Genomic DNA, 13,474 nt, shown 5'->3' with positions numbered 1-13,474 from the left:
GGGCCAGCAACTATCTTCTGGGCTATCTTCCTTTATCAGTCTCACTCAGAGGTTGAGTGCTGGTTCAAGGAGTTGTTTGTGGCACACCGTGACTGAATCTCTCCAAGCTGCTTTGGGTAAAGAATCCAGACTTAGGGAAGTACAGTAATGCTATTATTTTAAGGCTTCTTGCAGATTGGAAAAAGTGTATTTTAGCAGCTGAGGAGAGGTCACGGAGGGCAGAAATCATCAAGGTCTTTATAGAGAAGTGAAGGCTGTGTTAATGCACATCATGCAGTGAGGTTGGTTTAACCAGCTGTGAGCTGGTAAAGGTTGTATGCATATTCACGTAGAAAAGGAACAAAATTAAATTAGAGATGTTATAAAGTAATGTGGGATTTATTTTCTAAAGACCAACCTAGAATGGGTACATGACAAAAAACAAAACAAAACAGTTCAAAGACCCTCTTGTATAACTTTGTCTGTAGGGTTCATGCAGTTCAGATTAAATCCCTGTCTAGAATGAACTGAGGCCCCTTTCCCCTTTGCCTATTAACCATGTGGCTCCCCTTTATAATCCTGTTCCCCATGTCCCCAGTCTAAATCTTTTTTATTGATTTTTTTTTTTAATATAATTTTAACCAGGTCACTAAGGTATTACATATTTCAGTCAAGCTCCTATGAATCTCCTTGTCTTTCCTGCAGAAATAGCTGAACCCACAAACCGTATTTAAGTATCTTTCACATTAATTACCTTTTACTTAATCCTTTCTTCTGTGACAGGGAGGTGATAAAATGAAGAGAAAACATACAGCAAAAGTATATGCAAATATCACAATGCACAAGATCCTAGTTCAGTATGCTTCTCAAAACATTAAGTTTTAATGACTTACAGGCTTTCTGATGAGAAAATAGTTTCTAGAAGTTGAACTGCAATAAGGCACAAAGCTTAACTTTATTCAGGCTGGAGTGCCCAGCTGCCAGCAGAGAAAATCCACTGATGAATGGGGCCTAATAGGGAAATCCTGCTGTCAGTACACTTTGCTGAAGTGTTTATTGATCAGAAAAAGCCAGTTACAAGTATTTGTTACTAAAATAGACATTTGCATGCTGTGTCATAGATTCCTGATATGCCTTCTCTTGGATTGGCAGCTTTGAAGAGGCCCTGTGTTCCCTGGCCATGTTGTCTTCAGAAAAAGTCCACACACAACATTGTAGGGTGGGATTTTTTGAAAACACCTGTATGAGCGGGAATACAACTGCTGTGATGTATCACTGTGAAGCCACTCTGGTGACTTAGCAAACAGCACCCAGAATAGCTAGATTAACACCAAAATCATGTGTGTTCTGCACAATGTGCCACTGTGTTCCTGCGGCCTTGTGCTGACACACTCGCTGCCTCAGGAGGCCCCATTGTGTTCTATAGCTATGTTCTTTTGATATTTTCTACTTTAAACCCGTTTCTTATGAGAGAATCGAGGAAGTCTGGAGCCCAGTCCCGAAAGAAGAGCAGACTCCTCGTGGTCAAGTACGGATAGTACAGCTCTCGCTGGCGCAGTGCTCCGCTCTTGATGATCTCCAGCGCACACTCCTCCTTTGGTGCGGCTGTCTTACGAGTCACATGGGAAAGGGTTTTCATAGCAGTTTCTAGAGAGGGAAGAGAGCAAGAAAAGGTGATGTCAGATGGAGAGGGGCTGCAACAGGAACCATAGGCTCAAAGTTCAGAAGTATCCATGGCTTCATTTAACAAACTAATATAGAAATGCTGGGGATCAGGTCTATTCCTTAAAGTTTAGAATACGTACAAAATTACAGTAATATCCCTCCCACTCCTTTCCACCTCTTGACTAATTCTAGAACTGAATCTCCATCTCTCCTGAGTTTACTACAAGGATAGTTACGTCAAAGGTTTTGGACCACTTTTTTTTTTTAAAGTGTTGAGCTCCCATATCCAAAATTGTGCTGCCACTTAAGGGCCGAGGTTTCAGCAGTGCTGGGAAAGTAGAATACTGACAGGTCTGGAGCCAGCATATGATCTCTTCTGTCTAGAAATGCCTTTTCCGACTCAGCAGTGGATGTGCACAGCTCCTAAATAATGAGGCCCAGAAAAATGTCAAACTTACCAGTATCAATGAGGCCCAGGACACAGAGTGTGATGGAAACATTAACATAGTCGGTGATGAATTCCTGTCGCAAGGAGCTGAAAAATCCATCTAAGGCAAACTTAGTTGCAGAATAGGGAGCAATAAATGGGATGCCAACTTTACCTGGGGTGGGAAGCAGAACATCAGTGTTCATGTACTGTACCAGAATACTGTCCTTGGAGTAGCTAAAATATTTAGATTTAGAGTAACTAAGTGATCTACCTTGAATGCTTGAGAGAAATAAATAAATGCAGGAATGTTTAAAATGAGGAGGGGAGAAACGAGGTCTTCCTAACTTATTTTTCCTGTAACGTGACATAGTGGCATGAAGTATGTTCACTTGTAGGTGATACTGTTCTTGCACTCCTGTATTTTACATCCATGTATAGCAAATGCATACATAATATATGGCCATGCACATAAATAACATGAGTGGTGTACCATCAACTGTAATGCATAATGTTTTTCTTAGTTTGGAAGGCAGGTTTGACGCTGAAGGTATGCTGCCGTGGTATGCTGATCAGTTTTGTGTAGAACCAGAGTTAGTCCTTGGCTTTTATCAGAGAATACTTCAAGGCAGGCTTTGTTGCTTTGATGTTAAGAAAGATCCGAAGTATAATGTCTGTCTTCAGGGACCTTTTTGCTATTGCTGCTTAACAAGATGTGGGTTTTAGCAGCCCTTCCCTAGACTTCCTGTCTCTGACTGGGCTTAGAGATGCAGCTTCAGCTGTGCACCCTTTGTGGGTGCCTGTGGAGCTGCAGGAAAAAGAGGTGGCCTGCATAGTTTTTTGACCTTTTCATCCCAGGTTTTGGCAAGAAGTACAGCTAACTACAAAAGTAGTAGGACCTCAGGAGTGTGTATCCCTCCTTCACTGAGGAGACAATGGGTCTGTTCAAAGATAATAGAAGAATGGGGCATAAAGTATAAATCCTCCAGATGACTTACATTGTGCATCCAGTCTGCAAATTATACAGACTATGATCCCAGAATCCCAGCCAGATGACTTTCTACCTTATGGTCCTTATCCTCTCTTTTGAGGAATAGTTGCAGATGGGATCCCTTGCAGGCAGTGGAAGAGGCTAAAATCAGAGGAGAGCCTGGCACTGGCTGCCCCAGGACTCCCTAGCCTGTCTCATGCTCGCCTGTCTCATGCTCACCTGCCATGGATGAAACGACAATGATGCTGCCCTTGCTCTCCTTCAGCATTGGTAGGGCAGAAACAGTCATGGCCACGTAGCTGAGGAAGTGGTCTCCAGGAGCTTTCGTATGTGCCCAACATCCCCATTGAAGTAGCCGAGATAGCTGTAACCGATGTGATTTAGGATAAGCATATCAAGGCCTCCTGGAAGCAGAACACGTTTGTTATGGGCAACTTGCATCCTCAAAACAAAAGCCTTTTCTTGTTGTCTAGAACACCTTGAAATGTGACTTGAGCTGGGGGGGGGGGGGGGGGCAGTGCTGGAGGTGAATGAGGAAAGGGCAGCTCCCACCACCTACCCCAGGCTATCTCAGCCTCTTTCACCACCTCTTCGGCAAATGCTGTGTTTTCCATGCTGCCGCTCACATAGTGAGCAGATGCTGCGCCCAGCTCAAGGCACCGCTCCACAACCTATGACAACAATGAGAAAGGTGTTAGACACAGGTACTCCTCTGTCAGCTCCCCACATCCTGCAAATGCTGTAACCCGTCTTTGGGCCAGATAGGAAGAACCTGTCTTCCTGTCTGTTGGTAATTGTTCTGACTTCATGGGAGGAGACGTATTGCTCATATAAATGTTTCTGGCTGCAATGAGTTAAACAGTGGCACATCTGAGCCAAATATTTAGTGTTTATAGAAGATACTGAAAAGGATATGACTGCTTAATTGATTCTGTTGCATACAGGGAACCAAAACAATTCAGACTTTGAGAACCTTAAGGGCTGATCAGATAAGAGCTGGGCAGCCTGGTAGTGGTGGTGGTGGTGATTAGCATCTAAAGCTGCAAACTGTGGAGAAAGAAATGCTGTGCTGTCAGCTTTGAAAATACAATCCATAATGGTATGAAGGGTGTTAAAACAGGCTCATGCTGGGGAAAATGGAACAGCGAATTTGTAAGGTATCTGGCAGCCTCATGTGCTCTGGATGGGGTGAATATCCATGCACTTTTTACCTATGGGGTTCTGGATTGTAAAACTACTTAGTCTGCTTGATGTTATGGTGGCCAGGCACCCTGGGAGTGCTCTGTTTGCCATTTACTTTCTGCAACTTGGCCTCTGTCCGTGCTGTGATCAGGACATGGGACTTCATGCGTGCCAGGTGATAAGCCATCTGCTCTCCAATTCCACTGCTGGCGCCTGTTACGATCACCCGTTTCCCTCTGAGCATCTCTGGAGAGTAGGACACAGAACATCAGACCCCCAGCGCAGGCCCCACGCCGTGCCGACAACCCAGTGAACCAGAGCATTAGTTATTGAAAGCCCTCGGGAACTGAGTCTTCTCTAGGCCCATTCCACCTTTGTTCCCAGATAAAGGCAGCAGGGAAGCTACGTGCAGAAACACTGCACTACTGTAATGTGCAGCTGCTCTCACAAACCTGGAGTGGAATTCGCTCCTTAATCCTGATTTGAACTGAAGTGCACAAGAGATCTAAGCTCTGTGGTCCGTTCTGTGAGTTACTTTTAAAAATGACTAGGGCTTGACTAAGAAAAGGATTAAACGTTTAAAATGGATAAATGCATATTTTCAGACAAATTCATTTGCTCAGATCAAACACTTACCATGCGATCCCAGCAGAGCCCAGACATAATCCTATGAGCTTCTCCTAGATGGTGCAGCAGGCTCTGAACAGTTGCACTGTGCTATTGCCTTTGCCAAAGCTCCCCTTGACAAGCTCTCATCCATCCTTTGTATTAGGAGGTTTACCAGCCGCATTTTGAAAGGACCATCAAATTGCACATACTTTTCTTTATAGATCCATGCTGTCACTCTGACGGTAGGCTTGCTGACTGTGGTTTTAAAGCATGGTTTTTTTTTTCGGTGACTTACCTTCTTTGAAATTCTCAGGTGCTGAATAAAAATAAAATGCCAGCACCACTCCCACCAAGGGAATGAAAATCTTCAGTAACAGCCCCATCCCTCTGCCAAAATACAGGCAAGAAATAAACAAACTCTGCAGGTCTGATCACAGAGGTGGAGTGGTGGATGTCTTGGTAGGTTGAAAATTGAACTGCAAGTGATAGCAGTTTTTAAATTGACTTTTGTCTTGCCCAAGTTTGACTGCTGATATACCTATTGGACCTTTTCTTTGCACTTCTGGTAATTCAGCAAACATTAACATAATGGAGAATGTCACTTTGGACTTTATGCTGTCCCTTGGCACCCTTTTCCTGCCATGAATTTCAGGCGTGTTTTCTGAGAGCATTGAACAGAAGGCACTAAAAAGCTCCTAGCCTGATAGAGAGGTAGGCTTGTTGTTAAGTGACTGCGTTTGGAGATGGGAGACCTGTTAGTGCAGACTTCCTTAGGCAAGTCAACTTTCTTTTTCTTCTGCTTCTTCAAGTGCAAAACAGAGGCAATGCTTCCCTTCCTCACTGGGTGCCATAAAGACTTATTAATTGGAAATAATCACCATGATACAGGTTCACATGAATATCCAGAAAGAATAGTGTTGGCGAAGTCTGTGTTTTTTAGATCCTTATTATTATTTTCAGCTTATCTTATATGATAATACTATTTGTTATACCTAAAAAATATACTGTGTCTTGAGGAATCCACTGAGGCTGGTTGCGAAGGCAATAAAAGAGCCAAGTGAGTATATTATAAAGACCTTTAGGATCCATGGGTTTTGTATGTCACACTGCTCAGCATCTGCTTGGGCATATGGAGAACTAATTTGCAAATAATTCTCTCAAGGAGAGAGTCTAAAGGACAAAACCCACTCTGTATATACTGGTTAGTGCAGGAGATCTCAGGAAAAGGCAAAAAGAAATGTCATTGGGTTTGTAGCGCGAGTTCCTAAATTCCTTTAGAAAGTGAGTTAGCAAAGTGATTCTCAGGAGTACTTCTAGTGGGAAGTTTTTTGGGGGAGGCTTCTCACTTCTCACTTCTTCGTTTCAGAACAGGTAACAGCTGGAAGGGCAGGTATTAGTTTTGTCAAGGATGTATCAGCACTGCCAAGATTGCTCCAATAGCTACAGCCACATTAAATGTAAATGCAGCAGCCTGGGAGCTGCTGCTGGAGGAGCTGAAGTAGCATAAAACTTGCTGCCAGTTTGGTGCTTAGGTTTTGCATTCGGTGTCTGTCGCTTCCAGTGCCCAAGTCCACAGCTTATAATGGCAATATGGCAGGTCTGCTCTGTGCATCTAGCCATCTATTTTATAATATTTCTGTAAGAAATGGTAATCCTAACAAAAAACTGCATGGAAAAACCTGCATTTAAGTCAGAAATTAAGTTTAAAAATAGGCTAAAAAGACAGTTATTCCTAAAATGAAATAATAAAGGATTATTGCAAGGATTCAACTTTCCTATGAAAGACAAATCAATGGAACTGTGCCTATTCACAACAGCATTTGTAATGGAAAAGGAGAGAGGGGAAAACAGAACACACAAGACTGTAAGGTTAGTGGATTTTATTTCATAATTGGTTTATGTTACTACTTTTCCATAGTCTTGGGGAAGGGAATGGGTCTAACCAGTTGAAATATTACAGCTGCAGGAAATTTCTCTCCTTCATGTCGTGTACCACAGCACATGGCTGTCTCAACCAGATCCTTTAGAGATTATGTGATTTACTTAAAATAATTAAAAAACTTTTATAAACACAAATTGAAATTTCTAATCTGAGGACTGTCCTAATGTATACAGCTATTCAGTAAAATGATCTGTCTGCTGCAAATATTTCATCTACCAGCAGAGGAGGCTATTGGACAGAATAAACCTTCCTAAACTGGCAAATGCAAAGACCTCTTCTTCTGTAGCTGGAACTGTAATATGAACCACAGATGCTTAGGTTTTTTTATTTAAAAATGCTACAGGAAGGCAGTGCTGGAGGGGGTGGTTAGTCCTTACTTCTCTTTAAATGTGGAGGCAGAGTGCTAGCTAAGGAGGACTGAGAGTAGGGAATGCAATTCCAACCCAACAGATGAAGGTGCAACGTTTCACCCATGGCGGGAGTGGGAGGCCCTTCGTGCATTGCTGTGCAGGGCCCTAAAACACCGGAGGATCCAGCATTGCATTCCCTAGGTACAAGGGAAGCTTGAGCCAAGATGCTTTGTGTAGCCCTCGGCACTGGTTAAAGTAGCACAGAGATATAGGATAAGAGGAAAAGTGCTGGAGGATCGTTTAGTTTTTCTTCAAATTCTCCACGTTGTAGCACTTCCTGACCAGATAATCTAGGAAGTCTGCAGCCCAGTCCCGGATCAGGAGGGGTATTTTAGTAGAAGCATATTTGTAGTAAACTTCCCGTTGGCGGAGAGCTCCCCCCTTGATGATTTCCAGTGCACACTCCTCTTTGGGTGCTGGGGACATCAGGACCACATCAGCAGCGGCTTTCATGGCACTCTCTAGCCCGGGAGAACAAAAGAAACTTCGGTCAGGTTTGGATTGCCCTCTGCAAGTTGCCTAAGGATTGGCAAGGTATTGTTTAAAAGCTAATTATCATCAATTTAGCCTTCTGTGAGCTCAACTCTTCCAAAAGTTCTGTGCTGCAGGGCTTCTTCATGTCATGTACAATATGCAGCAGCTAGGGGCCCCAGTAAGACTAGGGCAGGACTCTCTTTGTGCCTGGCCTTCTACGCATACAGTCCTTTCCCTGAAGAGTCAACTTGTGATGAGCAATGCGAAGGGTTGAGGAAGACTGTGTTATTTAATTGGTGCGAATGCGGGTAGTAGAACTGGTAAAATAATTTATTAAAATTAGACATATCAGTATATAGTTGAAAATGGAGGTAATTTTGTGAGGCTAAAAATAATTTCCTGTCCATTGTCCAGCACATGCAGAATTTTTCAAGCTGCTCTAATACATGCACTTGCATTCACATAATTTGTCATTGTATCAGTAGATGAGAATAATGGGAGATATGCAGCTGGCACAAGCACTTCTACTCCCTGAGTATCAGGCTGTGCCAGCTATTATGCAGTGGTTGATTTTCTATTGCAGTGGGTGCAGAAATTAGTCTTGAGACTCTTTGGGAGAGAGGTAGTGTCCTTCAGAGCAGACAAGAGCGTATTTTGCATGCATTCACAGTATGGGGAGGCTTGGTGGAAAAGAAGCAACAGAGGTGGAAGGAAGGGTCAGTGGTGAAGGGACTTTAGGGCAGGATAAAAAGCTTAGTGTGATGTTCTGTTCCTAATCAGCCAGATCAAACAGCACTGATCTTACCAGTATTAATGAAGCCAAGGACGCAGAGTGTGATGGAAACATTAACATTCTGAATGCTGAATTCCTGCCTCAGGGAGCTGAAAAATCCATCCAAGGCAAACTTAGTTGCAGAATAGGGCACAGTAAATGGAAACCCAACTTTACCTAGACACAGAGTGAAGTTCCATTATAGCACAGAAAGCTGCACTGCATGAACGTCTGTTTTATTCTTCCTCAGATAAAGTATTTTACCCAAAGGGAATTTACTGTGAAATGTCATCCTGGCACCTAAGCAACTGAGAATTGCAAAGGATTCCTGTCCACTTCCAGCTCTCTTAAGGTCTTAAGTCCAACAGCATGTCTCATGTCTCTGCTCAGTATGAGCAACAGACAGAAGCTATGAAACCCGCAGAGAGGAGAGGCAGAGCAAAGTTTAATCCCTTTTGCCTCTGAATACTAAATTATCATCACCAAAAGACTAACCAGCATACTGATTGTGAGACGGGGACATCTGTTATTAATTCAGTTTCCTGACTAACAGAAATCTATTAGAATAGAGTCATGTTTTTGTGTCAATAACTGACTACAAACATCAACAAGAACTTGACCTACCACAATAAGATGAATGATCAGTCAGAGAGCCAACACAATGAGAAATTAATGTATTTCCACTTTTCTCCATAAAACTAGAGGTGTTCTAGCTCTGCTGCTTTAATGAACCTAGATACCAAAGTATGGAGTTTGATCTTCTTCAAGGAGCATGGCTAGTCAGAAAGCAAGCTGGAGCAATCAGATGCCATCAGAGAACAAATGCCATTGAGAAAATGCAAAAAAGTCCTTTTTAAAAAAAAGAATATATATATTTTTCAGTGTGTTAAGCAGTTATGGCTCTATTAATATGCCTCGGAGTCTATGCATGCTTGTTGCTTATGAAAATCAGCCCATGGTGTCTTTTGGCTGAATCTCATATCACCTACCTTGCTCCACACTCACCTGCCATGGATGAAACTACTACAATGCTGCCCCCGCTCTCCTTCAGCATAGGCAGAGCAGAGACTGTCATAGCTACATAGCTGAGGAAGTTAATCCGAAGGAGCTTTTGTACGTGCCCAACATCCCCATCGAAATAACTGAAGTATGACTTGCCGATGTGATTAAGAATCAGCATGTCTAGGCCTCCTGAAAGCAGAGGAGCAGGCATTAGTGTTGGGTAGGGGAAGAAGGCTAAAACCAGAAGAACGGAGGCACCCCTTGGAGCACAATAAATATAATAATAAAAAAATCAGGTTTTTGGGTCAGAGCTGTGGCCTATCATCTTTGAAGCAGGGACAGTCCAGACAGTGGCTGGCAGTAAAAATGTGCTTGGCTTATCTCACTTGTCCTAAACAAGAGAGCCACAAAAAACATTCTTTGTTGTGATTTTTCTTTTTTGATTGTTTGTTTTTCTGGTTCACAACACAAATAACATGGCGCAAGGGAGATCACCCCTGAGTTGTCCATGGGCCCAGGGTGGGAGAAGGAGTGCTCCAGGCTGAGCTGAAATACTGCATTTCTGCAGCAATGACCCATGGCCAGAATAGCAAGGTTGCTACAGGGCTGATTGACAGCTTCCACCATGGTAGCTGGTGGTGATGAAATACAGGATTACGATACTGGAACAGGATGTTAAGAGGGCACAGAGATGAAATCAAGAGGGCAGTTGGGGGTGAGCTAGTCTGATAAAGATTGGAAGGAGGGCCTGGAGCAGCACTGGGGGCCACAGAGCAGGACACAAAGTGGAGAAGTAAGGAAAATCTTTCTGGTCCCACCCCATCTCTGATTCTCCTTTTTTTGTCGCTGTTTTCTCAAGAGCAAGCCATAAACTTACCCAGTAAGTTCTCTGCTTCCTTCACAACATGCTCAGCAAATGCCATGTCCTCCATGCTGCCGCTCACGTACTGCGCAGAGGCTGCCCCCAGCTTAAGGCACTGTTCAACAACCTGGGACACACCAACAGGACACCTCAAACCTATTCCCCTGTAGCGTGAAGTCTGCTGCTGTACAGCTCTGGGGTAGTGAAAGAACTATCTGTGCTCATTGTAATGTGTCCCTGACTTAAAAGCAGCAGTCTGGAGCTTCTGAGAGCATGTTTTGAGCTGCTTAAGTTTCAAAGGGAGACTGAAAAAATACTCCTTTGGTAAATGCGTTACCCAAGGCAGTCTGGCTCTTTATTGGTGCAGTCTGCAATGGAATTGCATGCATGTGGGGTGAGCGGGGAGCGTGTATATCATTGCAGTGGAATGAGGGTGTGTGTGTGCTGGTGCAGAACGTCTACATGGGAATATGTGTACATAACTAGGCAAGTTGAAATGTAACTGCATGTGTTATGTAGAATGTATGTATCTGACAATGATTTTTGAGTATTTGGAAGCCCCAGATAGCACTAGTATGCATACCCACGAATATAAATGTGCGTATTTGGTGTTTGTGCCATGGCAAGTATATGGGCATATATGTATGCGTATACCTCTGATATGAGATTGGCCTAACTATGTTTGTGTGTGCACCGCCATGAGCATGCATGTGTGAGTGCTTAGCTTGCCATTTACTTTCTGTAGCTTGGCCTCTGTCCGTGCTGTGACCAAAATATGGGATCCCATCCGTGCCAGGTGATAAGCCATCTGCTCTCCAATTCCAGTGCTTGCTCCAGTGACAATCACTCGCTTCCCTTTCAGCATCTCTGGAGACCAAGGCACAGGGATTTAATTTATCCAAACCCTACCAAAAAAAATCTCCTGATGCCCCTGAGAGCACTCAACTGCAAGCTACGTGAGCCTGTTAAGTGCTGAGTGAGTTCTGTCCTGCACCAGGACGACTCTTCCTTCGCCTGGGAAAAGCTGCACAAAGGAGCAGCTGCAGTTCCTAATGTGAATGCAACAACGCAGGAACAGTTCTTTACTCTTTCAACCACTTTTTCATAAATCGCGACACAGCTTAGAAACATCCCACCTATTTTGTAATAAAAATCCCTCTAAGTACACTTTTCAAAACTTAAAATCCAACATTTTAAAATCATTTTTCTAAATTTTGTTACACATTTCAAAATGGAGCATTAAAAGCCCTCTCCGTTTCAGAAACCTTCTGCCTCACCTGTTCCCTCAGTAACTATTTCTGCATGTTACGTGCTTGATTCAGTTTCAGATCTTTGCTAAAACAAGGTTCCATTATCAGCAGTGATACAAATGCTCAGACGTGGTTTGTTGCAAGCTCTGTACAGTTTCTATGCAAAGCACTCAAATGTGGCTTTTAATATTTTACTTAAAGACAAATTCACTTTTAATATTTTACTTAAAGACAGATTCACTTTTAATACTTACCCGGTTTGAAATTCTCCCTCGCAGAATAAAAACAGAAGGCCAAGACCAATCCCAAAAAGGGAATGAGAATCTTTTGCAACCGACCCATCCCACTGTAGAGTCAGGAAATAAAGCATGAAAGACAAGGGAGGGAAAAAAAAAAAAAAACTCTGCAGAGCTGCTCCAGAAAGAAGCAGCAATGCTAATCCTTTAAAACCTGCTAGCGAAGGAACTGCAACTTCCAAAGCCCTGGAAAATCACAATTGGATTGATAATCGAAGCAAAACCTCTGATTTGCTCCTCACTGGAGCTGGTGAACCTCGGCCTAACTGACGGTGTTGCTTTGGGTTCTGCCCGGCTCTTTTCATATTTCCTGTCCCTACGTTAAAATGCAGAATTTTGCACAACACCCTGGAAGAGGTGTGTCTTTGCAGAACAGCATCAAGTTTCACTTAGAGAATATCAGAGCAGCCTACTGCAGGTGATTAAAAATCGTATTTTATTCCCACTGGTCAGCTAAGCACTGACACCGTACTCCGATACCATGTGGGTACATACTAAGATGCAATCCCTGTCTGATTACTACTTAAAGCGTCGCTGCAGGTCAGATGCAGGGAAAGCAACCTGAGCTAGACGCAACGTGCCCCGAGAGGGATGAGCCACGGGCTGCCGCGTTCCCGCGGGCACTGCTGCCACTGTGCACTCCGAGGCCCTTGGCAGCTGCTTGCCGTTGGGATGGTGGGCTGCAGGAGGCACCGGGGTGAAGTCCCAGATGTGCGTGCTACCCCAAATAGTTCAGAACATGCTTTCCTGACATGGTGTTCGTGCCCCCCCCCCCCATCTACTTATGTGAACAGATGGTGATAATAGGGCAGGGATTGAGAGGGCTGAGCTGAACTGCCCCGAAGGAGTGCAACTGCTCCAGCTCCAAGGGGCTACGTGGCAGGGAGGAGGTTTGCGGGGAAACACTGAATGTTCTGGGCTATTTCTGCAGAGAAAGGTCCTTGCTCCTATTCTTCTTTTAGGTGAATATAGTCCAAGAAAAATCAGGTAACATCCACTATCTCACCATGTTTAGGCAGCAGCAAATTAGATGCCTTAGATCTTATATAATAGGTGTAAATTACTTATCAGCGTAGGTCTAGTGCTGGGATCTTCATAGATTGTGGGACTCTCGTGGAAATTAATTTGCTATGAAATTATCTTGCTAGATCCTGTGCTTTCTCAACATGGGGAAAAACTGTATTTACAAGGCCAAGAGCCTCATCTGCAGCGCAGGGAGCAGTAGCTGCAACATGGTTTAATCTGCATAGGCGTGAAGCGGTGGTTGTCTGTCTCACAGACTGACTGTATTTCCTAAAATTACCCAGGCATCACAGATCTCCTTAAGAAATGTTAAGTGTATCCTCCTTCTCCCAGCGAAACCAACTAGCTAAAAATACTTTGCCTCCCCCATACATCTCAGTCCTATAACTGACTGAGGAAGGCAGCTTTGGAGTAACTCTTCCATAATAAAGCAGGGTCGCTGTGCAGTGCAGCCCTGCGTGCACAGACCCCTCCACCATAATGAGCCAGAAAGAATTATTTAAAGGAATGTTTCTTCCTAATTGTAGCTTTAAAATAAAGATGGTTTAATTTAATAAAATACTTGGTAGGGCAGTGTGGCTGTCTCTGGC

The 13,474-nt window shown here is 43.6% G+C and overlaps 1 protein-coding gene across 1 annotated transcript; it reads right to left on the bottom strand.

Moving 5' to 3' along the window:
• Positions 1–365: 365 nt before the first annotated feature.
• HSD11B1 (hydroxysteroid 11-beta dehydrogenase 1) lies at positions 366–12,188 on the bottom strand. Its single transcript, XM_067310631.1, is given in 10 exon segments — positions 366–1,626; positions 2,103–2,246; positions 3,282–3,374; positions 3,377–3,466; positions 3,622–3,733; positions 4,360–4,490; positions 9,457–9,642; positions 10,331–10,442; positions 11,052–11,182; positions 11,820–12,188. Coding segments are annotated over 10 exon segments (1,308 nt in total). The 5' UTR covers positions 11,908–12,188; the 3' UTR covers positions 366–1,405.
• Between the last annotated feature and the right edge of the window lie 1,286 nt (positions 12,189–13,474).

Source organism: Apteryx mantelli, chromosome 25, assembly GCF_036417845.1.
Source record: "Apteryx mantelli isolate bAptMan1 chromosome 25, bAptMan1.hap1, whole genome shotgun sequence".
Classification (NCBI taxonomy): Eukaryota; Metazoa; Chordata; class Aves; order Apterygiformes; family Apterygidae; genus Apteryx; species Apteryx mantelli.
Note: the sequence above shows the minus strand (reverse complement) of the source record. Positions and strands in the feature narration are given on the sequence as shown.